The 27,474-nt window shown below is 38.0% G+C and overlaps 1 protein-coding gene across 1 annotated transcript in view; it reads right to left on the reverse strand.

Moving 5' to 3' along the window:
- DMD (dystrophin) overlaps positions 1-27,474 on the reverse strand; it is a 1,614,661-nt gene that overhangs the window by 1,438,400 nt on the left and 148,787 nt on the right. The window contains exons 6-7 of the mRNA XM_042974140.1: positions 11,460-11,642; positions 10,588-10,769 (exon numbers count right to left, since the gene is read on the reverse strand). Coding sequence (XP_042830074.1) covers positions 10,588-10,769; positions 11,460-11,642 — 365 coding nt within the window. The remainder of the gene's footprint in view (positions 1-10,587; positions 10,770-11,459; positions 11,643-27,474) is intronic.

Here is a 27,474-nt window from a genome sequence, read left to right on the forward strand (position 1 = left end):
CGACAAAAAGAACCCCACCCTGCTTTAAAATAGGAAAGCGATATTGATTTTTTTAAAGGAAAGTTTCAGTAATGCATATACAAACATACGTAAAGGCTTTTGTTGTATGGCAGTAATGAATGGGCCCTATGAAGCACATTAGTAGTTTTCAGCTCTCAAGGTTTGGGACATTTATCAACGCTCAATAATGAACACCGTGTGAAATACAAGGTTCAAAACCGAGAATCCAGTAAAAGCAACGACCTCAAATGTGTCCAACTTTCACCATCACTGTTACATGGCTACCACCACCTTTCCCACCCCTGCGTCCACCACCGCTGTTGGCCAGTTCCCGTTCTGAATTTCTGAAAGTGTAGTATGTGCATCTGTGCAGTGGCCCCCCTGCGCCCCCCTGACTCAATAAATACATCCTCTTTCCTCCAAGTCCTAACCATCCCTTAAAAAAATCCGGCTGCAAAGGCTGACAGTGGACACTGGTCTTCAAGCTACTACCAGTTGAGTAGTTTCCACTGGAGAACGAAGAGAGGCAAAGGTCTAACCAAATCATATAAAGAGGCTTTCCTCGCCCCTAAAACCAATGCGTCCGTCCTCCTCTCTACGGCACCCCCACTCCCACCAACTGGTATGCTGACATGTCTCTTGGGCCAGAAGAGAAAGCAAGAACAGGTCATGTACATTTATCAAAAGCTCCCACTAAGCCTGAAAGCGCCCTGCAGCTTGTATTACAGCTTGTATTACAGCCTGAAGCCCGGTCTTGGAGGCCCCAGTGTTTACTCTGCGACCTCACAATAAGTATCTCAGAAAGAATTCACCTGCGAAGTTCCCCTTCCAACGGCTAGAAATAAAAATAAATTGTCAACCCTCCCTCAAAATTAAATGCGTACGAATATTTATTTGTTCACTGAATGGAATGTGAGAAATAGCAGTGTGCCTAAAAAGGATTCTGTGAAACAAAAATGAACCACTGTTTCCAAGTCCTAATCTATTTTTCTCCTCTGTCCATATAACTCAACAGCAGTTTAATTATTGATATTCTTCAACTATCCAGAGCAAGATTAAAGTTCAAAATGCAAACAAATTCACTTGCATTTTGAAAGCATAAATTCAAAATAGTAACAGTAACACAATAAAGAAACTGCATGGCTGGATGAAAAGATTCTTGTGGCAAATACATTATGGCAACCCTCAATTCAATCTTCCTGATTAAATACTTACAAAGTAGATGAAGACACTCGCAGATGTCATCACAAACCAAGGACTACTATTAAATACAATGATTGAAAGATTGTTTAAATTATCCCTAGTAAGAATGAGAAATGTTGACACTCAGAGATCACATTCATTTCTATGGCAATAGAAGCCTACTCAAATTCAAAAATTGTGTCACTATAGAACATCTGGCACGGTGCCTGGCATATACAAGACACATGACAAATATTTCGTGAATGAGTAAGTGGTATCATTGAATTATCAATCAAATATAAGACATAATACAAAAAACAGGAACACTTTCCCAATCTGAAATATCAGAATTCAGATTATTAAAATGTCAATTTCCATAAAAGCTGCTCCTGTTAAGGATGTCTATTAACCTAATTTGAACCATTTTTTAGTCCTAAATCACAAGGACATCATTTTTCCTTTTGTCAGCTCCGGCACACTGTTTCGCAAACATGGCCAGCACCCTCCTGCCTCTGGAATTTTCCATTTGTTTGCCTTTGCCCCAGCTACCTGCATGGCTTATTTCCTCCCTTCATTTAGGGCTCTGCTTAAATATTACCTGATCAGAGAGGCCTTCCCTGAGTGCATACATACGATAACACACACAATGATGTTTCCTTCTCTAAATCTATAGCCTGCTTTCCTTCCCTTTTAGTCATTTCTCACCAACTGATACATTATACGTATTCTTTAACTAACTGTCTCCTCCCATGAAGAATGCAAGCTTAATAAGAGGGAGTTAGTCTGCTTTGTTCACTTAGATTTCCCCAGTATCTAAAACAGTGCTGGGAATATAGTAGATAAGAATTGTTAGTGAGATGGATGAATGAATGACTAAACTTAATTTACCAAACAAAAATGATTTCACCTCCTGTCCATAAGGTTGCCAACTCGAGGATGCCAACTCGAGGATTTCTAATTATCATTGTTTATCTTTGTGAAAAACCATTCTTCCAAAAAATCCTACTCTCTACTCTCATTTCTTTTTTTTAATTTATTTTTTTATTTTTTTTATTAAAATTTTTTTTTCAACGTTTTTTATTTATTTTTGGGACAGAGAGAGACAGAGCATGAACGGGGGAGGGGCAGAGAGAGAGGGAGACACAGAATCGGAAACAGGCTCCAGGCTCCGAGCCATCAGCCCAGAGCCTGACGCGGGGCTCGAACTCACGCACCGCGAGATCGTGACCTGGCTGAAGTCGGACACTTAACCGACTGCGCCACCCAGGCGCCCCTCTACTCTCATTTCTAAAAATTCCAGAGATTGGGCTTTCCTATTTGTAATTTAAACTATAAGAATCATATACTTGTTATTACTTGAAAAAGGACTATCCATATTTTAAATGCACATTATCTACACAAAAACAAATTGTGATGGTCGGTCATATCCATATTTGAAAAGGACTATCCATATTTTAACTGCACATTATCTACACAAAAAAAATTGTGATGGTCAGTCATATCCATTTCAACCTGACCAGATTGCTGTATGTTAATTACTGCTGCTTATTAGGCCAGTGATTAGTTGTCAGTACGCACACATTGTCCCTCTTGTTTCTTCTTTCACAAAAATCTTGCAATTCCATTAGTCACCCGTGTGAGATAATATTACCATTGAAGGATTAAATTAGACATCACCAGCATTGTTTATGGAGCTTCTAAGAAAATAGTTCAACTGTCTGTCCCCTCCCTTGATAGAAAAATAGGGACAAAAGATATTAAAAATAGTGGTCTACAAAGAAGGAGTATGGATTTATACTATTCCGTAATTGTGCCAAGAAGATCAGTTCTTGTCAAACTTTAATGTGCTTAGGAATCACTTGTGATCTTGTTAAATGGCAGATTCTGATTCCATAGATCAGATGGAGGACTAATTCTGCATTTTTAATAAATTCTCAGGGAATGTTGCTCCTACTAGTTCTTGAACCACCTCCACCTCGATCTCTAAGAAATTCTCATTGTAACATTGTTAGAAGAATTTAAAAATGAATTAACAAAATGGTGATATAAAATCACACACAAGAGTCTGAGATATTGCATCATTAAAACGCTCACTACAACACATTTATCTGACAAACTAGAACTACCTGGAAAAATTAATTCATTTGTTCATCCATTCATTCCTATATTCACATATGCGATAGGTCAGCTACTTCACTTGGGAGAAAACCCACTATTTGTTCAGCATCTCCTTTGCTCTGTTCACTTACAAAGGCCATCTCATTTCAAGACTGGAACATACACTCGGGGGAAAAGAGATGAACCAAATTTGTGAGACATATTTTTCTCTCCAAAGTGTTGATGGTGATTCACGACTGTTTGCCATGTTAGGGCTTGCGTTTTCACCCACATACTATTCAGATCTCTCCTCCTGCTGATGTAAACCAGGATGTAACTTCACCTGGCCTCCTTCCTGACTTGCTTTCATTTTCTTCCTTCACCACCACCAAGGCTTTACTTTCCCCCTGCGTGTCCTAACCACAATTATCAGAGAAGCTGACGGAACTTGCTGTGCTTATCTTGATGAGTCCTTGTAGAAATGTCAGGAAATCTCTTTTTCTCTCTGCAGGTTGCATTTTTCAATCAAATTAATTAGTTTATTCATAGAGAAGAAGATTTGCTGTTGTCCATATGCCAGTTGTCTTCTCATGCTTCCACAGTTGGAAATTTTGCCTTTTTCTTCTCTCTCCCTCACCTCCCACCATCCGAAGGGTATTCTCCAGCATAAAAGGAATCCAAACAAAAATGATTTCACCTCCTGTCCATAAGGTTGCCAACTCGAGGATGGCAACAGGCACTGTCCTGTTTTCATTATTTTATTTTAACTATGCAATCAGGGGCACTTAGTTCTTTCCAATTTCATAAATAAAGATTTTTAATTGACCGATAGCAGCATACGTTAGTGCCAAGGCTACCTTAACAAACTTCTTTACTGCATTAGCTTCATCATCAGCTCACATCTATGAAGGTATCAGAATTGTAGTGGAAAGAAATTTATAGAATTTAAGAATCCAATGGAAATGGAGTAATAAGAGGAAAAAAGGAGGGAGAAGCATCTGCATGTTTATGTTTTTTACTGGCATTTCTTTATTTATATTTCCATTGCAAAATTTTAACTTCAAATGTAATTTCAGTTACCTTGAACATACTCCCTCACCCCCAGAGAACACACCCAAGATCACGGCCTTTGGGGGAAAAAAATCAAAGAGGCAATTAGAACAAGCCAGGGGAAAAAAAGTGAAAAATATATAGGAAGCAAATTGTTAACCATTATGGTAGAGTTAAAATAATTAGCCTATGGCTAGTCATCTTATTTACGATGATGATCATTCTTTGCATTTTGTAATTATTTTGCATTCACGATCTACTTTTTCATACTCTATGCCAGCTGATATCTTCTCGAGGTGTGCCAGGTTCATAGAAGTGCTGCTGTTTCAACAATCAGTAAGTGAGAATCACAGAGGGGAAGTATGCAACCCCAGTTCACATAAACAGGTGATTAAGAAAGTGAGACCTGGGGGCGCCTGGGTGGCTCAGTCGGTTAGGCATCCGACTTCGGCTCAGGTCATGATCTCGCGGTCCGTGGGTTCGAGCCCCGCATCGGGCTCTGTGCTGACCGCTCAGAGCCTGGAGCCTGTTTCGGATTCTGCGTCTCCCTCTCTCTCTGACCCTCCCCCATTCATGCTCTGTCTCTGTTTCAAAAATAAATAAACACTAAAAAAAAATTAAAAAAAAAAAAAAAAGAAAGTGAGACCTGGGGTGCTTGGGCAGCTCACTCCAGTGAGCCTCTGATTTCAGCTCAAGTCATGATCTCGTGGTTCACCAGTTTGGGCCCTGCATGGGGCTCTGTGCTGATAGCTCAGAGCCTGGAGCCTGCTTTGCATTCTGTGTCACCCTCTTTCTCTGCCTCTCTCTCTCTCTCTTAAAAATAAATAAACATTAAAAAAAAAAGAAAGAGAGGCCTTATCCCTTTGGCAAATCTGAGTAGATTTATGGTTAGGTAGAAATAGGAGCATTTTGTTACCCCTATATATTTTTAAGTTCCTTGTTTGATAACTATTAACGGTTTGTGGGATACATAGTACTTCCTAGATGCGACCTGTATATAGCTAACATTTATGTGTATAATGCAAGGATACCTATTTCCAAAGCAAAAAGGATCCTGACTAGGGCAACCGCTCAGTTGCTTAAGTGTCCGACTCTTGATTTCAGGTCAGGTCATGATCTCACAGCTCCTGAGTTTGAGCACCGCACTGGGCTCTGCACTGACAGCATGGAGTCTGCTTGGGATTGTGTTGCCTTCACTCTCAGCCACTCCCCAGCTTGCTCTGTGTATCTTTCTTAAAATAAATTAAACTTAAAAAGAAAGGATCCTGACTGTTAAAAAGGCAAAAAAAAAATAACAAAACTAAGTATAGCAGGAGTAGTTTATAAATTAACTGTTGGGCTAAAATAACAGAATATACTCGTGGTATACCACAACTACCACCTGGCATAAGATCTGTCATTTTTTACTTGGGTTACTTCAATGACCTTATAACTGCCCTTTCCTCTTCCAGTAGCATGACTGAGATGTTCTTTACCTGTCTCACCCCTACTTAAAACATTCTGGTGGCTTTTTCTTGTATGATAGGGAAAGATAGGATCAAATTGGCAGAGAGGGAAACGTTGGGACCTGAGGTCCCTTGGTGGGGAAAAACACAGATTTTTGGAACGGTGCTGGGAGCGTCACGGCAAACCCCCTTGGACATAAGGTTCCTCTTCAGAATGTAACAGACACCGCCTACTCCCCCTCAGGTTCCCCTCAGTAATCTGACAATCAAAATACCTAACTAAAATAAGTAAAGCATAAAGCTTATGCTATAAGAGGGACAGTATGACCCTAGTCTGATTCCTCACACAATGGAATGGAGCCAATCATGAATGGAGGACCCAGCACGTAGAGTTATGACGCCAGTGAGGGTAGAACCTGAGAAGGAACAAGGGAGAAGGGAAAGAGGGGGCAACCAGAACCTTATAAAACAAAGACCCTTGCCTATAGTGGGGGGTATTCACTTTTAAATGCCCCGTCTCTGCAAAGAGAGCTTTCATACTATTCTCACTTTCTGATCTCATACTCCAATAAACTTTGCCTGCTGTTCATTTTGTGTCCACCTCTTCATTCTTCCAAGCGGTGAGACGATGAATTCCAGGTACTGAGGTAAAAAAAAAAAAATCCTGGAACACTTGCACTTCCACTAGAACTCCAAAGCCCTTTTCTCTTACCCTAACACCACCATACAAGAGGGGACCCTTACCTCTCTTTTAACCCTGTCTCATACCTCCACTACCTAACCTTCCCTCCTGCAACTTTCCACTCATGCTGATCCTCGCTCCCTCTAACAAGCCGGTTGTTCCTATTTTAGTGCCTTTGCATTGGCTGTTCCCTCTGCCTGAAATGTTACTCTCCTGGTTAACAAATGGAAGTTCCTTCTGGTCATTCAAATTCAAATTAAATGGTTAACACCCCAGAAATAACATTCTTGGATCACAAACCCTAAATATCAGCTAGGAGTAAGTTTTCTGAGGAGATTAAAAGGCGCTGTGATACGGAGATGCTTCTCCCGCCTTTCATCCTCTGGGGTTCATTTAAAAAAAAAATTAATGTTGATTCATTTTTTTTTGAGAAAGAGAGATAAAGAGAAAGCATACACAAGCAGGAGAGGGTCAGAGAAAGAGGGAGAGAGAGAAAGAATCCCAAGCAGGCTCTGTCCTGCCAGTACAGAACCCAATGTGGGCTCAAACTCATGAAATGTAAGATCATGGCCTGAGCCAAAACCAAGAGTCAGACATTTAACCAAGCATTCAGGCACCTTTCTCTTGGGTTCTTTCTTTCTTTCTTTCTTTTTTTTTTTTTAAAGAATTTTTAAAAGTTGACTTATTTATTTTGAGAGAGAATAAGTGCGAGTGAGGGAGGGGCAGACAGAGAGGGACAGAGAAAATCAGAGGCAGGTTCCGTGCACTGTCAGCATGGAGCCTTATGTGGGGCTTGATCTCATGAACCATGAGATCATGACCTGAGCTGAATTCAAGAGTCTGCAGTTTAACCAACTGAGCCACTCAGGCGTCCCTCTTGGGTTCTTGTTTTAACAGCCTCTCTAGAGCTAAAGGAGATCTGGGACTTAAACTCTTATGACCAATACTTTGTCCCTAATGCCTGGAAATGTATCTGATATCTTGAGGTACTCCATTAATATTTGTTAATACTTCTGTTTGTGTGTGTGTGTGTGTGTGTGTGTGTGTGTGTGTGTGTAGAGTTTCACGTATGTGTGTGTGTGTATAATTATAGTACATATATAAATATATACATAATATATAGTTATAAGCTTATTTGTATTCCCAGTTAGTTTTTTTGTTGTTTTGTTTTTTACGTTTATTAAAAGATAGCAACTTAAGAATCCTAGCATGGTTTCGGTTATATCTTATATGCCCAGACAAACTTTAATTATCATTCCTCTCATCACAAAATCTATGCTTAGGCAGGGATGACAACTTGGGATGGGGTCTATCCACACTCTGTCTATGGGAGGGAGAGATGAGAAATGTAGACTGATCCATTTTTGTTTGCTAGCAATTTATCATGCCTTCCTACTTCATAGGATGCAGAGGTTTGGAAAGAATAGGTGATGCTCCCTATGAAGCTCATCATCAACAAAGCTCATGAGAATAGAAAGTGAATGGGTAGCAATCTATAAAAGCATGAAATAAAACCTAGAATTATTATTATTTTTTTAAATACTGATGATATCCTATTGTCATAATTAGCTCTTTGGTTCCTTCAAAAAAATCTATTAAGAATCAGGTCCAGCACGGTTTGCATAATGGCTTATCTCAATTAGATTTTAATAGGTTTTATGCATGAATACACACAAAGTTAGGGAAAGTGATATGGAAGACTTACTTTTACAACCTTACAAAAGATTTCTGGATTTGCTTTGCAAAATCATACTTTGTGTATGGGTATTTCAATAAACTGTCCAGAAATGACTGTGTGCTACAGGTGGTTCCATATTAGCGTCTCATTTTCAAAACTCTGTGTTTTAGCAAAAACTATGCCAGCTAAGAGGCCACCCTTGCCTTCCTAATAATCATTCCAAGTGCTTAAACACATACCAAAGTGCCCAAATCTTCCCTCAGGACAAACTTTTTTTTTAAGTTTATTTATTTATAGAGAGAGAGAGAGAAAGAGAGAGAGCGCGCACAAGCGAGCAGGGGAGAGGCAGGGAGGGAGGGAGAGAGACAGAGACAGAGAGAGAGAGAGGGGACCCCAAGCAGGCTCCACAGCATGGAGCCTGATGTGGGGCTTGGACTCACGAACCTATGAAATCATGACCTGAGCCAAAATCAGGAGTCAGACGCTTAACTGACTGAGCCACCCAGGGACCCCAGGACAAGCTGGTGTTTTATGTCAATCTTAGCTAAGGACTGATGTTGTTATTTTAGCTTTTCCATCCTCCAGCAGGATGGGGGTAAAGAAATTATACACATACACACATATGTATGTATGCATGTTTGTGCATGTGTATGTGTGTAAATATGGGCATGTGCACTATCATCCACGTATGTGTATCTATGCTATTACCTGTCGTCTGATAGTAGATATCCCTTCAAGACAGGCATTTTTTAAAGTAACCTTGCTTTTAAAACTGACTACAAATTTGGGATTTTAAGTTGAATTCACCTTTTCTTGTAACTCAGTCTCAAAGGTAATTAATTGATTAGCATGAACACTTCATGCCATATTGTCCGTCTTACCTAAAAAAAGGGATTGGTGGGGCACCTGGGTGGCTCAGGGAGTTAAGCATCCAACTTTGCTTGGGTCATGATCTCATCGTTCATGAATTAGAGCCTGCACTGGGCTCTGTGCTGTCAGCTGAGAGCCTGGAGCCTGCTTTGGATTCTGTCTCCTGCTCTCGCTGCACCTCCTCCGCTCACACTCTGTCTCTCTCTGCCTCTCAAAAATAAATAAACATTAAAAAAAATTTAAAAAGGGATTGAGGGTTTGATGGGGGCACTTAGCCTCCAGGAGGGAATGGGAAAAGAGAACATAGGAAGGAGAAGACAGTGGTTCTACCATGGGATTTTAAAGACAAGCAAATTTTATCTGAGGTTACTTTAAGTTGCACAGATCAGTGAAAATAGGAAGCTGCTACCTGAAGAATGTTGAGACACGACCATAAGTAAGAGAGGTTCTGTATCTTATAATTTATGATAATAAAGGGGGGGAATAAATGAGTCAACCCTTGGGCATGGATATGAGACTGACTCAATTGTTAGAATATAGCTGTTGTAACTCTAACTTCTAGGGTTAGTTGTAATCATTAAAATGGGCACATCAGGGGAAAACGTCAGTATGTATAGAGACTCATATCTCCTGGTTTGGAATACCAATATTTGTGAAAATTCTATCCTGCATATGCCTTATTTATTCTTTCAAAAGACAGGAGTTTAAAAATGTGTTTCCCCCCTCCCTATTGTCACACTATAATTTAGTACTGAAATAGCAATCTTCCCAGCATATCTAATGAGCTTCTTTGGTCCTAGTTTAAAGCTTTTAATCTTCATAAATAATAGCTAAGTAAACTTAAGGCGCTTGGACAATTTCTTTAGCTTAATGTATTCAAATCCACAGTTGGCACTTCATTTCTTTTCATTTAAAAATAAATCTATCTTGTCTCGATAGGCTCTACATGAATACACACACCTAACAATATAAATCAAAGCAACACATCCAGAATGATGAGATCTACTTGTTACCTTTATAAGAAACATGCCATTTTCACAAATACCTCAAAAATTCTTTTTTGATAAAGTCAATATGTATTCTTAAAATAATTCACTACCATATAGTACTTGCACAAGGATTTCCAAACATAGATTAGAAGTATTTTTTTTTCAAGAAGATTCCCATAAACACATGAGAAACTAATATTTTGAGAGCTTTTCCTTCAGAAGAGAAGTTTCCTGTCAACTGTGCCTAACAGATGATTTTATGTGCATGGTTTCCTGTTTACCTTTCTGTTGCCTTCCACGGTCACATTTTAATTTTTGGAAAAAACTTAGAAAATATTAACTGTGACAACAATTTTGGCAACTTTGAGAGCAGAGTTCTGTAGATAATGGCTCTTCTATCCAACCTCTCCACATCAATCACAAAAGTGAAAAACAAAATATAACAGACATGAAAGTACAATCTGAACATGCCCTAAAAAAGAGCTACATGTTCTAGGAGCAAACTGAGAATCCCAACTTAAACGAGAAACTGCGTCAAAGTAATCATGCAAGTCCAAAACTCACTATTTTTAGGAATTAAAAACAAAGACTTACTTGCTCTGTTTTTCCATGCTAGCTACCCTGAGGCATTCCCATCTTGAATTTAGGAGATTCATTTGTTCTTGTACTTCGGTTTCTTCATCTTCTGATAATTTCCCTGTTCCAATCAGTTGACTTCCCAGTTGTAGAACATTACCAACTCGTCCCTGATGAGATGTCAAATCCATCATGTACCCCTGACAGGAAAAGAAGGTGAAAAAGTGGGCGCTTTAGGTAAATCATTATGGTTTTGAAATTTATTTTTTTTTTTTGCAATTTTCAATTTGTAGCCCAGGTAAATTATATTCCAGTAAAAGGATGTGAGTTTTTATTTAAGAAAACCCAATAGCGTTTTAAATATGAATTAAGGGCAACTAGCAGCCTATGTCGCCTTCCACAGAAGCAGATCCTGAGATAAGGATCTGTATGCAAGTGATGTACTAAGTAAAAGCTCCCAGAAAGACATGCTAAGGAGCCAAAGTAGCAGAAAATAGGACAGCAAAGGGGCGGAAAGCAAGTTAAGGGTGTCACTTCAAGAAAAGTCTCCCATGGAGGGCGGTGTAGCCTGATACCACATGGGTCCTCCAGAGTGACTGTTATAACTCAGCATCGCTTTGACCCAAGAGAAGGGAGCTGGGCTCTCATATCCCTGGCATGAGTCACTGGCAAAATGAGATCTCGGCAACTTCAAGTGTCATTCTGCAAGACAGAACTTTAAATGCAGGCTGTTGGAATCCCACGCCCATCAACACTGATTTGTTTCCATCTCAAAATAAAAGCTAAATTACCAAAGTACAAGGATCTCACAGAGTAACTGAGATAAAAAGAGGGACTTGCCATTATGACAAGTCATGTGCTTGGTTTCATCCATCAACGTTTTGCTTTACCTCGTGAGTATGAAATTGTTCTTTCACTTCTTCTACATCATTAGAAATCTCTCCTTGGGCTTGCAATGTGTCCTCAGCAGAAAGAAGCCATGAGAGTACTTCTTCTAAAGCTGTTTGGTAACTGTCCAGGGTTACCTCAGTCTCCATTGATGAACGGCCAATATCATCAGGAGTTTCCAAGTGCTGCACAATAAAATAAATTGGGTGTTATACAATGAGTATCTTTGCAGACTGTTCCAGTACATTACATGATAAATCGAATGAAATATTTAAAATGCTAGAAATGTCCACTTGCATTATCAGAGACATGAACAGCAGACACATACAATACCAAGTCTGCATTTTAACATCTCACAAACATACACACAAATTCTCAAATGGCAGTTGAAATCCACTTCAAATTAGTATTTCATTAAAGCTTTTCTGGATTATAGTAAAAATGAATTAATACATCATCTCTTCATGCTGTATTTTAAATGCTACCGATTTTCAGCCATAGGTAACTTTTTCATTTTATATTTTCAATCATTTATACATAAGCATTATTGGTATTATATTTACATACTTTTGCAATGGCATTAAAGGAAACATCTCTTCCCAAGAGAAGGGAATGAACTATTTCTGAAAATTTAAAGAGCAATAAAGTTATCGGGTTGAAAATAAATGAGGGAAACAGATGAAATTTAAACAGAAATACCTCATTCACACAACTGAAATTTCTAACAGTATGATGACTTCTATAAATTAAGCTTTTATTTCCAGAAGGCCATGGTTTCAGTAGGAAGGCATTATCTTACGAGATGTAAAATATGAAGCATTTGCTTCCACATTCTTTTAAAAATGTTAATTTATTTTTCAAAGAGAGAGTGCATGAGTGGAGGCAGGTACAGAGAGAGGGGGACAGAGGATCTGAAGCAGGCTCTATGTTGACAGCAGAGAGCCCGCTGGGAGGCTTGAATTCATGAACTGTGAGATCATGATGTGAGCCAAAGTCAGAGGCTCAACCTACTGAGCTACCCAGGTGCCCCTGTTTCCACATTTAATTAGTAGGATGTTAAGTAAGATTCCCAACAGTTGTCTTGAAACTCTGAATTTCTGAATAAAGCTGAGAACAACAGGTACATAGTCCATAATTGTAACGAGAAGATCCAGGCCACCTATGAAGGCACTGCTAAGAAGGAACCAGAAGACTGGCCCCACCACTTTCAGCCCATTACCTAGCTGAAGGTATAGAAGAAGAAGTACAGTGACTGGAGAAAACTGATGGGGAAAGATTCTTTTGGAGTAGTGGGAGTACTAGGCATGTCCATACCTCCTCCCCACCTCTAGCTAAGTAATGGAGACTTTAAAAGACTCACCTGTAGATAACAGGTTAGTTTCCAGGATGGAACACTGACCTCTAAACCTGGTTGGGTGTTAGCAGGGATTCCGAAGCAATGGGACCAGTACTACCAAGTACCAGGAGACAACTCTTGGGGTAACTAATGTGTCCACTGCTTTAATACTAGGGCAATTGCCAATGGTAACGATTCGAGTAAATAAGAAAATGTGCATGAATTTTTATTTGGGTAAAGTACACTCATGGTACATTGCTGGGCTTCAAATATCTTAAGAAAGACGGCATTCAAGAGGGTTTCCTGCTGAAGTAGGGGATACAAACAAAGTGTTGACACAGTGAAGCAGAGCAAAAATATTGAAGAAGTGTTTGGAGAGGAATCTTCTGTATACTCCAAAGACACTAAGCAAACACCAGGCCCTAACAAACAGGGTTCTGCAGAGGAAACAAGAGGCAGCATAGAACAAGCAGAAGCTACTTGGGAGACTGCATGATCTTGTCTAGAAAAAAAAATCCCCCCTTTTGATGGCTTTCCTCTGACAGGTCTGCCTTGAATTTCTAGTCCCTCTCAATGCTGGGCCTTATCCCACGGAGCTGCCAGCACCAACTTAATTGTGCTCTTCCAACAAATGCTCCTATTTTGAAACTTTATTATTAAAAATTTCTTCAACTATTAAGTCCTCTAAGATGGAGAGACATTGGGGGAGGGCTTTGTGTGATATTTTCATCAAATGATGCATTCTTCGTGTGTTTCTAGAGAACTGGCAGAAATATGTCATCCTGATAGGTCAAGATCACCCAACTCTAGTATCTCGAATAGCACAAGGACCCTGAGAGACCTAGTTGCATGGGCCCACCTCAAAGTCAAGGCAAATTTCTGAAGGTCTTAGGGGTTTGAACAAGTTCCATGGTGTATCCTTTCTCTCCATCCCTAATTACTATTAATAACAGATATCAAAGTCAGCATTAAGAGGAGAAAAGTCACACAAAGGTAGCCTGGGAGATGTATGTAGTCAAGAGCAGCTTCACAGTTGTGCAACCTGAGCAGTGGTACAGTGCCCCAAGGCTCAGAAACATACCTTGCTTGTTTTAACTGTTTCCTGACACTGCCCTTAATAATGTTATCTTTGAACGTGGGTAATGGAAGTGAAGTCCAATAAGGTGACAAAGGAAATGTGCAGGGGAAGTAAGTATAATGTGTGTGTCGACCCCCATTTGCATATAGTGTTACTGACGTGCCATGAGCATAAAATTCGGGTGGACACACACTATTGCGGGCATGGAGCAACACTCAAGCCCGTCCAAGGGAAGTATGTCTACGAACGACCGATGGCACTAACAGCCCCAAGAACTCGTGCTTTCTGTTTGAACCAGAACTTGCTTCAAATGCAGAAAGAAGGCAATTCTAAGAAAACAAGAATGACCACAGAGTCCTTGGATATCCCTTCTTACTTGTATTTCGTTCCCATATTAGCCAACCATTTAGGCTGAAATTGAGGACACAAAAAGAAAGGGAAAGGGCAACCCCGGGTTCCTTGTCCTTTCAATCCTGCCTTACTCATCAGAATGATGAAAGTACAGAATAGGAGTAGAACATGCACCTATCGAGAAGTGAAATAAAAACAGCTAAGTTAGTGGTGCAATGTTTCCACATTAAGAATGAAATACATAGGCATGCACAAGCTACAAAATACAAATTGTATAGTGCCGGTGATTCTGCAGGAGTTAAATGGTCTTATATTTACATTTACAACCGCAATTGCACAACGTAACAATGAGCAATAAAACCCATGCTAATACTTTAAAATTTTAATTTTCTTTGTTCAGTATGAAGTTCAACAGCAAATAAAAAACACAATGGCAAGTCAAGAAAGAGAGACCATGGAATAAGGGAAAACAGCTTTATAGTTTAATTTTAACAGCACTTTCCTTCCTGCTCTTTGAACAAGGGGCCCTGTATTTCACTTTTCACTGTACTGCACATTGTGTGGCCAGCGCTGTGTGTAGGTGAAAAAAAATACAATTCAATTCTGAATATTTTGGCTTCTCTGGGTTACAGGTGAGAGGAGACGGTGCTTTATTATCATGTACGCTAGAGCGTGGTTGTAAAACCCAAGGGCTGTGGAGGCAGTGTTTGAATCTTGACTCTGGTCTGAGGTCTTATCACCCTGGGAAGGTTACTTAGCTCTATCATTAGCCTTAGTTTCCTCCTAAGTAAAACAGGAGCAGTGATACTTTCCTAATAAGATTGTGGTAAAAATTAAAGAACAGTATATCAAGTGTTTAGCAGAATGCCTGATCTTCTGTAAGAACCCAAGAAAGTGCATGATAACTGCAATTATTATGGGATTCTTCTATGCATAAGAACCATTATGAAACTCAACCTACTCCACTGTTATCATCTTAAGTCACTGTCCAGATTTCAAAAGCCAAAAAATTATTGTGGAAAAAATGATCCGAAAAACTTCTGAGGGTAAGCATCAATTAAACCTTTATGAAACGTGAACCTTAACCTAGCTCCTACATCAAAGTTCTAAAAATCATTAATGATCTTGATTTCAAATGTATCTTCTCAAAATGATAAATTATAAACAACACTATTACTCAAGTAACACAATACATTTTACCAATGTACAATTTGGATTACAAAAGTAAACATTCCCACTGATAGATAAGTAGGTAAAGAAGATGTGACATATATACACAATGGAATATCACTCAGGCGCAAAAGAGGTGGAAATCTTGTCACCTGTGACAACTCAGATGGACCTAGAGGGCATTATGCTAAGTGAAATAAGTCAGACAGAGAAAGACAAATACCTTATGATTTCACTTCTATGTGGAATCTTTTTTGAAAAGCAAAACAAACAAACAGCAAAACAGAAACAGACTCATAAATACAGAAAACAAGCTGGTGGTTGTCAGAAGGGAAGCAGGGAGATGGGTACAAACTTCCAGTTATAAAATGCTTAAGTCATGGTGATGTGAAGTGTACCACAGGGAATACAGTCAATAATATTGTAATAACTCTGGTGATAGATGGTAACTAGACTTATTACAGCGATCATTTCATAATGTACATAAATGTCAAATCACTAGTTGTACACCTGAAACTAGTAAAATATTGTATGCCGACTACACTTCAATAGAAATAAAATAAACACTTCATGATTTATTGATATTTACAGAAGCTTGAAATTTTGGAGACAATTTTAAAAGGCAGATCTTTATAGTCAAGGACACGAGGTCTAGTACTCATAAATTCTGAATCTCAAAGTTTTGTCTGAGGATGTTCATAAAACAAAAACTTTGCAAAGACAGCCTTATTAAAGCTAAACTCAAACATGAATAAGCTGTGTAAAATAAAAAATAACTCAATTCATTATTATTTGTATGCATAAAATCAACTCTACATACATAGATGATTATGGTCAAAATTGTCATCAGGGCTCTGAGTAATTCCTTCTTTGTCTAGACAACTATTTTTCAAATTTGTTAGTCATGATTCATCAATGATTCATGAAATCATTTTAGTGGGTCATGACCAGGAATATTTAATGGGTCATGACTAGGAATTACTTAAAATTAAATAAAATTAAATTAATAAAATAAATATTAGCCTGTGTCATTTATATTAAGGATTAATATTGCTTTCTGAACTCTTGTTTGAGATATACATATATATGTATCTATGTATATAGGTGCACATATATGTTCCGGGTCAAGAATAAAAAAAGTTATTTTCCATAGGTCAGGAAAGAAAATTGGAAACAATTCTAGAATTTCAGCACAAGTAAACCCGTGAAAGAAGAAACGTGCTTGAATTTTCACATTTGCACATTTTCAATAGAACCTTTGAAAGAAAATACATTCTTTATAAATCCATCTTTAACACTGGTGGTTCTGAAGCTCCTTGGGAGCTTCCCAGGTGTAGTCTAAAATTGATCCATCTGTGTGGAAGACAGAGAGAAACCAACTAAAGAGGCAAGCCACTCCAGATAGGTAGGTGGCAAGGGAACTTGCATACAAGCCTTGTTTACATACAGACCTTAATGGAGTTCAGTCACATATACTGTCCAGATGGGCTCAACATCACATCACTCTCTCAGAGCTGCATCCTTGGGGCAGCTCTAGGAGTGGGGAAGGCAGGTGGAATCATTCCAAGGACACAGGCAGGGGTGAGGGGACCTCCAATTGCCACGGTCCAGCTCATGGATCAAGGAGTAGTCATGTCCTCTCAAAGACCTCCCCCAATGAACAGAGAACTTAGAAACAGATATATGTAGACAGGCGAATACTTTTGGTTCCAGCTCCCCAAAACATGTATTTATTGCTACAGTATTTCATATTTTACTAAACTTGTGGCTAGTTCATACATATCATGGCAGCAAAGGAAACTTTCTAGGAAATTTGATCTTTGCTTTTTATAGAAGACATATGCATAAGAAAATGTTACCAATCATTTCATGACTTAAGATGCCAGTATCATCAAATGGAACTAATTTTTTTTTCCCTAGGCTTCAATCTTCTTTTAATTTCTATCTTTATCACAGTGGTTTATGTTTCTCTGCAGTAGACTGGGCAAATAATGATTCAGGTGAGAGGTATAACGATGGACGGATGGAACAATTCTGGCTGTTTTCAAAATTAAGAACACTAAAATTGATTCAACATTCTCCACACATTTCAGAGGCGTAATGATTGTCCTTTCGCATGGGGACTTACAGATATTGTCACCTATGTTCCTTGAAGATGTTGCTATTCCATAAGGTGGAAGAGTATAGAAGAGGAAATGAAGTAATGAGGGAAGACAAATGAATGTATGTGTTAGTCCTGCAATGTCTAGGACAAATGTCTGGAAACGGATTTCCAGTGAGGGAAATTGTTGTGATAAAATATAGAGCAATAGCCTTGACACTACTTCATTATGTAACTTTTTTTAAACCCAGCTTACTCTCCGTCTAATCTTGAGTAAGTTGTTTAACCTCTCTAAATCTCAGTTTCCCCATCTGTAAAACAAGGAGAATAAAAGTGTATCTCCATAGGATTGGTGAAAAGATTATAAGAAATGATGCAAATAAAATGTTAAGCACATTCTAGTTTCTAAGAAATGTTCTACAACGCCTGTATTTGGGGACCAATGTTCACTGAAATGGCAAATGACTTTTACGAGGAAACACAGTTGAATGAGCTGTGTGTATTTTTAGAAGCACGACTTTGGCAATTGAAAGTGAGGTAAGTCATCAAATGGCTACATACAGGTAGTGAAACCAGCAATCCAGCAAACCACAAAGCTCTTAGAAAAATAGCTGGGACGTTTCCAGAGGGCACATCTATTACTGAGTACTTTTATATTTCTGTTGAAACCAACCTATTTTGGCAACTTCCCCAAATGCCACCTTAAAATGTGACAGGACTTTTAACCTGGATAAAAACAGTTCTTTTGTTCTTGAATGTGTAAACACTTCAAGAACATTTGAAAATGTTATCACTTAGCTCCCTTAAATGTGTCATACGTTTTTTAGAGTCAAGTCAGTGCATGGATAGTGAATTTTTTGGTGTATTCTATAATCTTTTTATTGTTCAGTGAAAGATTACTGGAAAGCTAAAGGATTACAGAGGGATAACGAAGTGGTTCGTTTACTACATAACAGAAGAACCATTCATAAGAACTAGGATTAGTATGTGGAAATATTCTTGCATCAGTTCCCCTGTGTTTCCTCAGAGATATAACATGTAAACCAGGGTATAATTCAAAGTATAAAAAATGATTGCCGAAGTGATTTATGACAAATTAATCCATCATGCAACACTGTACATGACATTCAATCTAATCATACGATCAACGAGGTAATTTTTAATACTGCTTGGGCCTGAAATTCAGTTCAAAGTTAAACCCTAATGAGGAATTAGAAAAAAATTATGGTCTCCTGTTAGGGCAATATTAAAACAACAGTCACAACAACAACGACTACATCTATAAAAGCAGTAACAACAGCTGCCGTTATTTATTGGGCACTTAGTGTCAGTTAATTTGTTAAGCACTTAACGTGCACTGTATCATTTTTTACCACAACAAATCAGGATGACAGAGCATAGTAGGATGAGGGAATGGGAGCAGAAAAATTAAACAATATGCCAAAAATCACAAAAGTGATTTGCTGTTCTGTGACTTAAAATCAAGTTGTTTGGTTTACAAACGCTTATCTTCACCACAATTTTATAAATCTCTATTAATGAAGAAAATGATTTCAGAGTCTGGGAAACAGCACTTTCACAAAATATCTTAATAAGAGTTCTTAAAAATAAAATAAAAATGTATATTTCTTTGTAAATATGTTTAGTGATGGATGTTAAGTAGACTACTGCGAACATTTTACAATATCATGAATCATTATGTTGTATACAGGTGTTGAACACCGGAAACATAATGCTATATTACAATTACATCTCAATGAAAATAAATAAAATTATTAGAGGAAGTTATAGCTCAGGCTCATAAAAAGAAAACAGTTATTGAACTAACATTCTAACCCAAATCTCCTAGTCACCTAAGAAGGATTTTAATTTCAAACAGCAACTGTATTGAAGTTGTCTTATGTCAAGTATATAAGATGAGTCCATTTTTTTTTAATGTATGTGTATTTTGAGAGAGAACACACAAGCGTATATGCAAGTGGGAGAGGGGAGCGGGAGGGGCTGAGAGAGACCGGAGAGAGAGAATCTCGAGCAGTCTCCCTGATAACATGGGGCTCAATTTCCTGAACTGGGAGACCATGAACTGAACCGAAATCAAGTGTTGGATGCTTAACCCAATGAGCCACCCAGGTGCCCCTAAGATGAGTCCATTTAAAGAAAGCTAACAGGAAAGGTCAATAAGATTACGGTTCAGCTAATAAATTGTGCCTTGAAAAATTGTATGTATCTATATATTTTCTTCTTTTCTTCACTTCCACAATTTCACAATCAATGGTTTTGAAACTACTAAGAAAATAATATCCGGAACCCACATTGCTAGTCGGAAATCAAATGTAAAGTCAAGAATAATGCTTGCAAGACTAAGACACTGCTGTAACACTGAAAAAGGGGACAACGCAAACGCAGACAGGAGTGTGACATAGCCGAGGTGATGGCACAGACTCTCTTTTATAAGACAGAGGAAGATGCACAAAAAGTAAGTAATGTAAATATTTTCTAAAGGAAGACATGTGCCAAATCTACTGTTTGGACTCTATACTTTCTATAATTCCTATCACATGCCTTTCGTTTTTGTATCAGTTAAGTTGATTTTCTTCACTATTATAGAATGTCTTGCAGAAATGGTATATTGTGCTTAGAACACTCTGGTGAAGAAGACAAAAGAAGTCTATCATCGTCTGTATACATATGTGTTATATCTATGTATATACTTCCATTTTTAAGGAAATCTTTTCCCAAAACCTATTAAACAAAAAGGTTATGGAGCCAAGTATTCATCTTGATACCCAGAAACAAGTGTCCACTGCAGAGACTGCTGGTCCTTCAATATCTGTCCTCCTCCACTTCTTATATAGGAGAAAATATAGATGAGCTATGGAGCCTGGCTATACAGAGTATAAACTATAGTTCCCAGCTTCCCTTGCAGTTAGGTGTGACACGTGACCAAATACTGGCGAGAGGAACAGGATATGTGCAACCTCTTTGTGAAAAGTTAAGAAGAATCAAAATGTTCTTCCCTTTGTAGTTTCCTTCTTCCCACAGGCTGTAATACAGACATGACGGTGAACGATCCTTGATGAAGTCAGTATCCTAGGGGATGACAGAGTATCATGGCAAAGAAAACGCTGGTCCCTGGATGGGCAAAGCTTTCCTACAAAGCCTGGACTAGCAAAATACTGATAATTCTGAAAGAGAAATCAACTTGTTTCTTAGATAGTCCATTACTATGTTGTCTCTGTTACTCCCACAATGCCTATATCCTATTTAATACATGAGCATGCCCTAAGTTTCTAGGAACTGAGATTTTATTATAAAGATAAATGTATTTCTAAGGGCTAATATGTGGTTTTAAAATAAACTTTCTACCATAAAATCATACGCCTCTCTGCTTAATATACTCTCCCTCTATGAAATGTATTCTCAATGAAGGTTCCAGTTCATTTTGTTGCATCATTTTTTCTTTCTTTTTTATTCTTTTATAGAGTGAGAGTGAGCATTAGCAGGGGAGAGGGACAAAGGTGGGGAGAGAGGGGGAGGGGGAGAGAGAGAGAGAGAGAGAGAGAGAGAGAGAGGGAGAGAGAGAATGTCAAGCAGGCTCCACGGTCAGTGCAGAGCCTGACGTGGGGCTTGATCCCATGACTCTGGGATTATCATCGTTTTTCAACCCATTTAACTTTTAAAAATTTCTTTCCAGATTGATTTATATAAGTGACATATTACATTGTGCAAATTTAAGATGTAATTACCACTGTAGCTTTAGCTAACACCTCCATCATTTCACATAATTACCATTTCTTTTTTTGTACTGAAAACATTTATGATCTACTCTCTAACCAACTTTCAAGAAATATAACAGAGTATACACTTCTAGACATTACACAAATCTCTGTATTCCTTGAAGGCAGGAACTCTGTCCCATACTTAACAGAAGATACAACATACAGATAACTAATAAATACTAATTGAATTTAATTGTTTTAGGTATCTAATTTTAATTTATTATTAAAACTCATTTGCTCTTCCAATTTATGGTCTTGTATAAAAGATGTTTCAACTGGTGATCATGTGTGGAAAATAAGTGTATCATGGCATGAAGCATTCATGATTTTAAATATATATATTTTTCCCAACATTCCCTTTGACACATACCATGTGTGTGTTTATTGATTATTTCCTTTTATCTAAGTCTACTTTTCAAAAATTTTTAAGTTGATTTACTTATTGAGTGAGAGAGGGTGCACAAGTTGGGGAGGAACAGAGAGAGAGGGAGAGAGAGAAAATCCCAAACAGGTTCTGCACCATCAGCGCAGGAATCGATGCGGAGCTCAAACTTGCAAAGTGTGAGATCATTACCTGAGCGAAATCAAGAGTCGGACGCTTAACTGATTAAGCCACCCAGGCACACCTTATTCTACTTTTTCATGTTACTGGACATATATTACCTCTCTTAACTATACTATCTTTCATTTCTTAATTTTCTCTTTTCTTGATCTCCTTCTGAAAAAATTTGTCTTGGTTATTGTCATCAACAAAGTCATAGGATCTTTCATAGAAAATCAAAAAGGATGGAAAATAAGTAATCATTGCTACAACAAACCCTTCTAAAGCAATGAAAGTTTAGAAAGAAAATAATAAAAGAGTTAAATAGATTTTATTTCTTTATTTTTACTTATTTAATTTTGAGAGAGAGTAAGCAGGAGAGAGGTAGAGGAGGGAGGGACAGAGAGAGAGAGAGAGAGAGAGAGAGAGAGAATGAATCCCAAGCAGGGTTCCCACTGGCAGCACAGAGCCCGATGTGGGGCTTAAACTCACAAACCATGAGGTCACGACCATAGCTGAAATCTAGAGGTAGACAGTTAACCGACTGAGTCATCCTGGCACCCCAAAAATATTTTTTTTGTCATTCATGATTTTATTTTATTTTTTTAATATGAAATGTATTATCAAATTGGTTTCCATACAACACCCAGGGCTCATCCCAACAGGTGCCCTCCTCAATACCCATCACCCACCCCCCCCCTCCCTCCCACCCTCTATCAACCCTCAGTTTGTTCTCACTTTTTCCAAATAGATTTTAAACGTACCTAATATAAAAGATATGTCTTTTTATTGATAAAGTTTACAATAAAGTTTTTTTGATAAATACCAATAAATTCATATGTAAAACAGCTTTCTCAAAAACTCATCAAGTAGTTAATGAAGAGCACCCAGCTTAGTGATTTCTTTGCACACGTTATGTCATATAATTCTCACAACAACCCTAAAAGAGGGTCCATTGCCCAGATGAGAAAATTGAGGTCACACCCATGAGGTGTTGGATGAAAAACTGGACCCTCAGCAAACCAACATCCCTTCTTGTCACTCTGAAGGGTTAAAGGAATATTATGAGATCCATGGATTCCAGAGAAGAAAGATGAACACAATAACTATAATAATTTTGGTAAGCTTCAATAATTTTAAAAGTCAACACATACAAGTAGGAAAATTCATACAAGTAGGAATTTAAAGAATTGGGGATTTTCTGAAAGTAACTTTAAAATAAGGCAGTTGCAAGATATGTGAGAAGACCAAGTCAGTTCTTAACGCTATCCTCCTCAGTCCTAAGTTTAACAATCGTATCTACTTTCAAACATGCCTAATGCAAATATACCAAGTCTTACTTACTTTAATCAATCTTTTCTAAGTATTTGCCATCTCTAGATAATCTATTTGCTTCCCATATTAAATCTCATTTCTTTCATGGAATCAAGAATCTCATTCCATTTCACAGAATCAGGAACTTGCCACTGTGGATTATCTCTTCTCTGTCCAAGCTCTCCCCCCATCAAACTGAGCCTAGGGGGTTGGTTTCTCAGTCTATTGCACGTCCTAGCTAGTGTTTTCTAAAATGTCACTGCCTTCCCTGGCTCCATCCCCACCTCTGTATGTGGCAATGTCTCAAAGGTGTCCTGGTGCACAGAACCAGCGCCTGCCCTCAGGGAACTTCAAGTGAGTCTCACTTTGGAGCAAGATAAACCTGAATTCCAATTCCTGAGGCTCTAGAATTTTGAAGGAGTGTGTGTTTGACTAAGTAATGAATCTCAGATTCCTGGTACACACCTGATAATACATAGGGCAGTATTAACTTAGAAGGTATTGTAAGGCTCACAGACAACATACACGGAGTTTTTATTGTCATTCCACATTACCCCTTTCCACTCAACCTTTATAAAATCACTTCCTTTTCTTCATTGTTCTTATTTAATGCACCACAGAATAGAGAAGTAGCAAGTGATATCAACAAAAGGAGTCTGCCTAAATTTGAGACCTGAAACCACAAAACTCCTAGAAGAAAACACAGGCGGTAATCTGTTTGACATCAGCTTTAGCAGTATTTTTCTAGGTAAGTCTCTCAGGCAAGGGAAACATACAAACAAACAAAAAACTATTTGGTCTACACCAAAACAAAAAGCTTTTTCCCAGTAAAGGAAACCATCAAAAAAAAAAAAAAAAAAAAGGAAAGAAAAGAAAAGGCAACCTAATGAACATAAGAAGATATTTGTAAATGACTTATCAGATGAGGAGTTAATAATCCATATGACTCAACACCAAAACAACAAAAACAATCTGATTACAAAATGGGCAGAGGACCTAAAGAAGACAATTTTCTAAAGAAGACATCCAGATGGCCAAGAGACACAAGGAAAGATGCTCAACATCACTCGTCACAGGGAAATGCCAATCAAAACCACACTAAGGTATCACCTCACACCTGTCAGAAAGGCTGGAGTTAACAAGACAAAAATTAACGAGTGTTGGCAAGGATGTGGAGAAAAAGGAATGCTTGTGCACTGTTGGTGGGAATGTAAATGGGTGCAGTGACTAGAGAAAACTGTATGGAGGCTCCTCAAAAAATTAAAAATGGAAATACCATATAATCCTGTCACTTCCATCCTGGGTATCTGCCCAAAGAAAACAAGACTAATTAAAAAACACATCTGCATCCTATGTTTGTTGCAGCATTATTTACCATAGCCAACGTGCAGAAGCAACCCAAGCGCCCATCAGTAGATAAATGGATAAAGAAGATACGGTGTGTGTGTGTGTGTCTGTGTGTGTGCAATGCAGTATTTCTCAGCCATAAAAAAGAACAAGATCTTGTCATTTGTCACAACATGAATGGACTTACAGGGTACAATGCTAAATGAAATAAGCCAGACAGAGAAAGACAAACATGATATGATTTCACTTGTATGTAGAATCTAGAAAACAAAACAAACAACTGAACAAAGCAAACACAGACCTATAAATACAGAAAACAAACTGGTAGTCGCCAGAGGGGAGAGGGGTAGGGGGATGGACAAAGCAGATGTAGGGGATTGTGAGATACAGACTTCCAGTTATAGAACGAGTAAGTCATGGGGTGAAAGGTAGAGCGCAGAGTGCATAACTTAATGGTATCATAATAGCATTGTATGGTGATAGATGGTAGCTAAGCTCACAGTGACCAAAGCATAACATACAGAGTTGTCGAATTACTGTCTTATACACCTGAAACTAATTTAACATCGTGTGTCAACTATACTTCATTCAAAAAAAAAAAAAAAGAGGGGGATTGGTTTTATTTCAATTCTAGCTTATAAAAATATACAACTAAGCTAGCAAGCACACTTTTGTTAAGTAGGTCATTTTCCCTCAGACACAATGGTTATCTCCACTTCCCTCAGGTACACCAGCTACTTGGCTTATCCTTTCACATGTATCACTAAATTCTTTAGATTTTTTTCTTTATTCATTTTACATGCTTTTGTCTCCTTTCCTTGTTCTTGAAAGCGTGGTATGGTATATATTTCAGAAAAACCCTCACAGGAAGCTTCACAAGTGTAGAGTGTTGTTTTATTTTGTTCACTATAGTGTCTGACAGATAGGAGAACATAACAGACTTTTGTTGAAATAATGAATCTCCTAGCACATACCTGGTAGTAACTTCCCATCTCACTTTATATTAATATTAGGACATTATTTTTCCTAAGGGAATTAGATCATATCTGACCATATCAGAACATTCCTAAGGGAATCAGATCCTAAGGGAATTAGATCATATCAGACCATATCAGACCAGAGAGAAGAAAGAGTACATTTTGTTTATAGCACCTGCTACCTTACAAGCATACTATTTGCCTGCTTATTGTCTTCAAGGAAACATCCTTTGTTTAAGGCCTTTAAAGCTTGACATTTGTAAGGAAAATGCTAATGGTATTAAGCCCTGGGAAGACTCTGGGTAGATTTCATTAACAGGTGAAAATTCTGCCCTCTGCCTCAAGGCAAATAAAAGACCAGCAGTCTTCTACCCTGTAAGGCCAGGTGGACTAAAAGGTGCATGCAGAGCATCAACTGAATGCAATGGGCAGTTCTTCCATTGTATCATTCGCTCCTAACAGGAGTGAGCATGCTTCAAAGCTTATACCTCAGGGTCTCACTGACAATGAAACCCTTTCATCTTAAGGTTCTGAGAATTGAGAAGCGTGCACATGCACGTGATAGAGATAAAAAGCGTGGAACCTTTGGACAAGTTTTTATCTCTTGTACTAACGCTTCTTCTCATATCTCAAAAGTCAGGGTGGGCTACAAGATACGAGGAATCACTCCTGATGTAGTAAAGACACTATAAAAGCATTTTAGGGTGTTATGCGTGTATTATAAAATAAGGCAATAGCAAACTGAGTAGGAAAGCAAGACAGAGAACAAAGGGAGGCTGACAAAGAAAATACCTATCATAAAGACATGTGTGTGTAGTTTTTTTTTAACATCTATTATTATGGAATTAACTTGATTTTTTTTTTCCTTTAGCAGTTTGGTTGAAAGCTGTCCAGCAGACAACATCCTCCACAATTTATTTTGCATTCGTCTCTTCTTTTCTATTCCTAGTGGCATCATCCTAAAACACTGGTTCTCCACCAGGTAATATTTTACCCCCTAGGGAATATTTGACAGTATCTGGAGAAAGTTTTGATGGTTACTGCTGAAGTGGAGGTTGCTACTGACATCTAGGCCATTTAGAGATGAGGAATTCTGCTAAACAATCTACAGTGCATTGCTCAGCAGCAGCTCAAGTACAGTAGTCACCACCCCTCCCCCTCCCCCAACAAAGCACGATTGGGCCCCAAATGTCAGTAGTGACACTTTGAGAAACCATGCCCTGAAACATCACAAGAATTACTTTACTGACATTCTTTCCACATTGATTCCCTCTCTTCTTCTGGTTACTTCAAGCCAACTTGAGAACAGTTGCAATATTTATACTGAGTATGTTATTCTTGTATGCAATAAACCAGCAATTTTACTCTTAATACACAGTCCCAAATATATACCCTATCATGCAATGGGCTCAGATGTTTCCTTCCATTCTCTCTCTCAGGGTTCTGGAAACCTACACATCAGCCATTTGCATGTTTTACCTTCCTACTTGTTTATTTCTACTACAAACATATTTAAAAAAAAAAAACACTTTCCAAACACATTTAAATCATATTCTCCTTTAAGTTTCAGCCCAAATATCAACTCTGGTATGACTTTTCCTGATCCTTTACAATAATGCTCTCCAATTTTATAAATTTATCATCCTTATCAAATATTTCTCCTTATCAAATATTTATGAATGCATAATCTACATTTTTAATCACTTTGTTCAATACCTATTTTGAGGACTGATACAAATTAGCTGCCCTACTCACTTTTCACCCAATCCATCAGGTATTTTAAAAAGTCTGGCTACAAAATTTAATCTTTTGCCATCTAATTCAGAATTTCTGAAGTATCAAATGAGAATGTTTTTATATTTATAATACAGATTCAAAATCTCATGGAAACATTTCACTTACAACATTTTAAATAAGTTTTAAAATTCTCCTTTCAAGTTTCTGTGGGTCCATGTGAAATCTTTTTTATAAGTGACAAACTTATGATGAGAATATTGCCAAATATCGTTTCTTAAAATGCTCT

This window comes from Panthera tigris, chromosome X (assembly GCF_018350195.1).
Source record: "Panthera tigris isolate Pti1 chromosome X, P.tigris_Pti1_mat1.1, whole genome shotgun sequence".
NCBI classification, from domain to species: domain Eukaryota; kingdom Metazoa; phylum Chordata; class Mammalia; order Carnivora; family Felidae; genus Panthera; species Panthera tigris.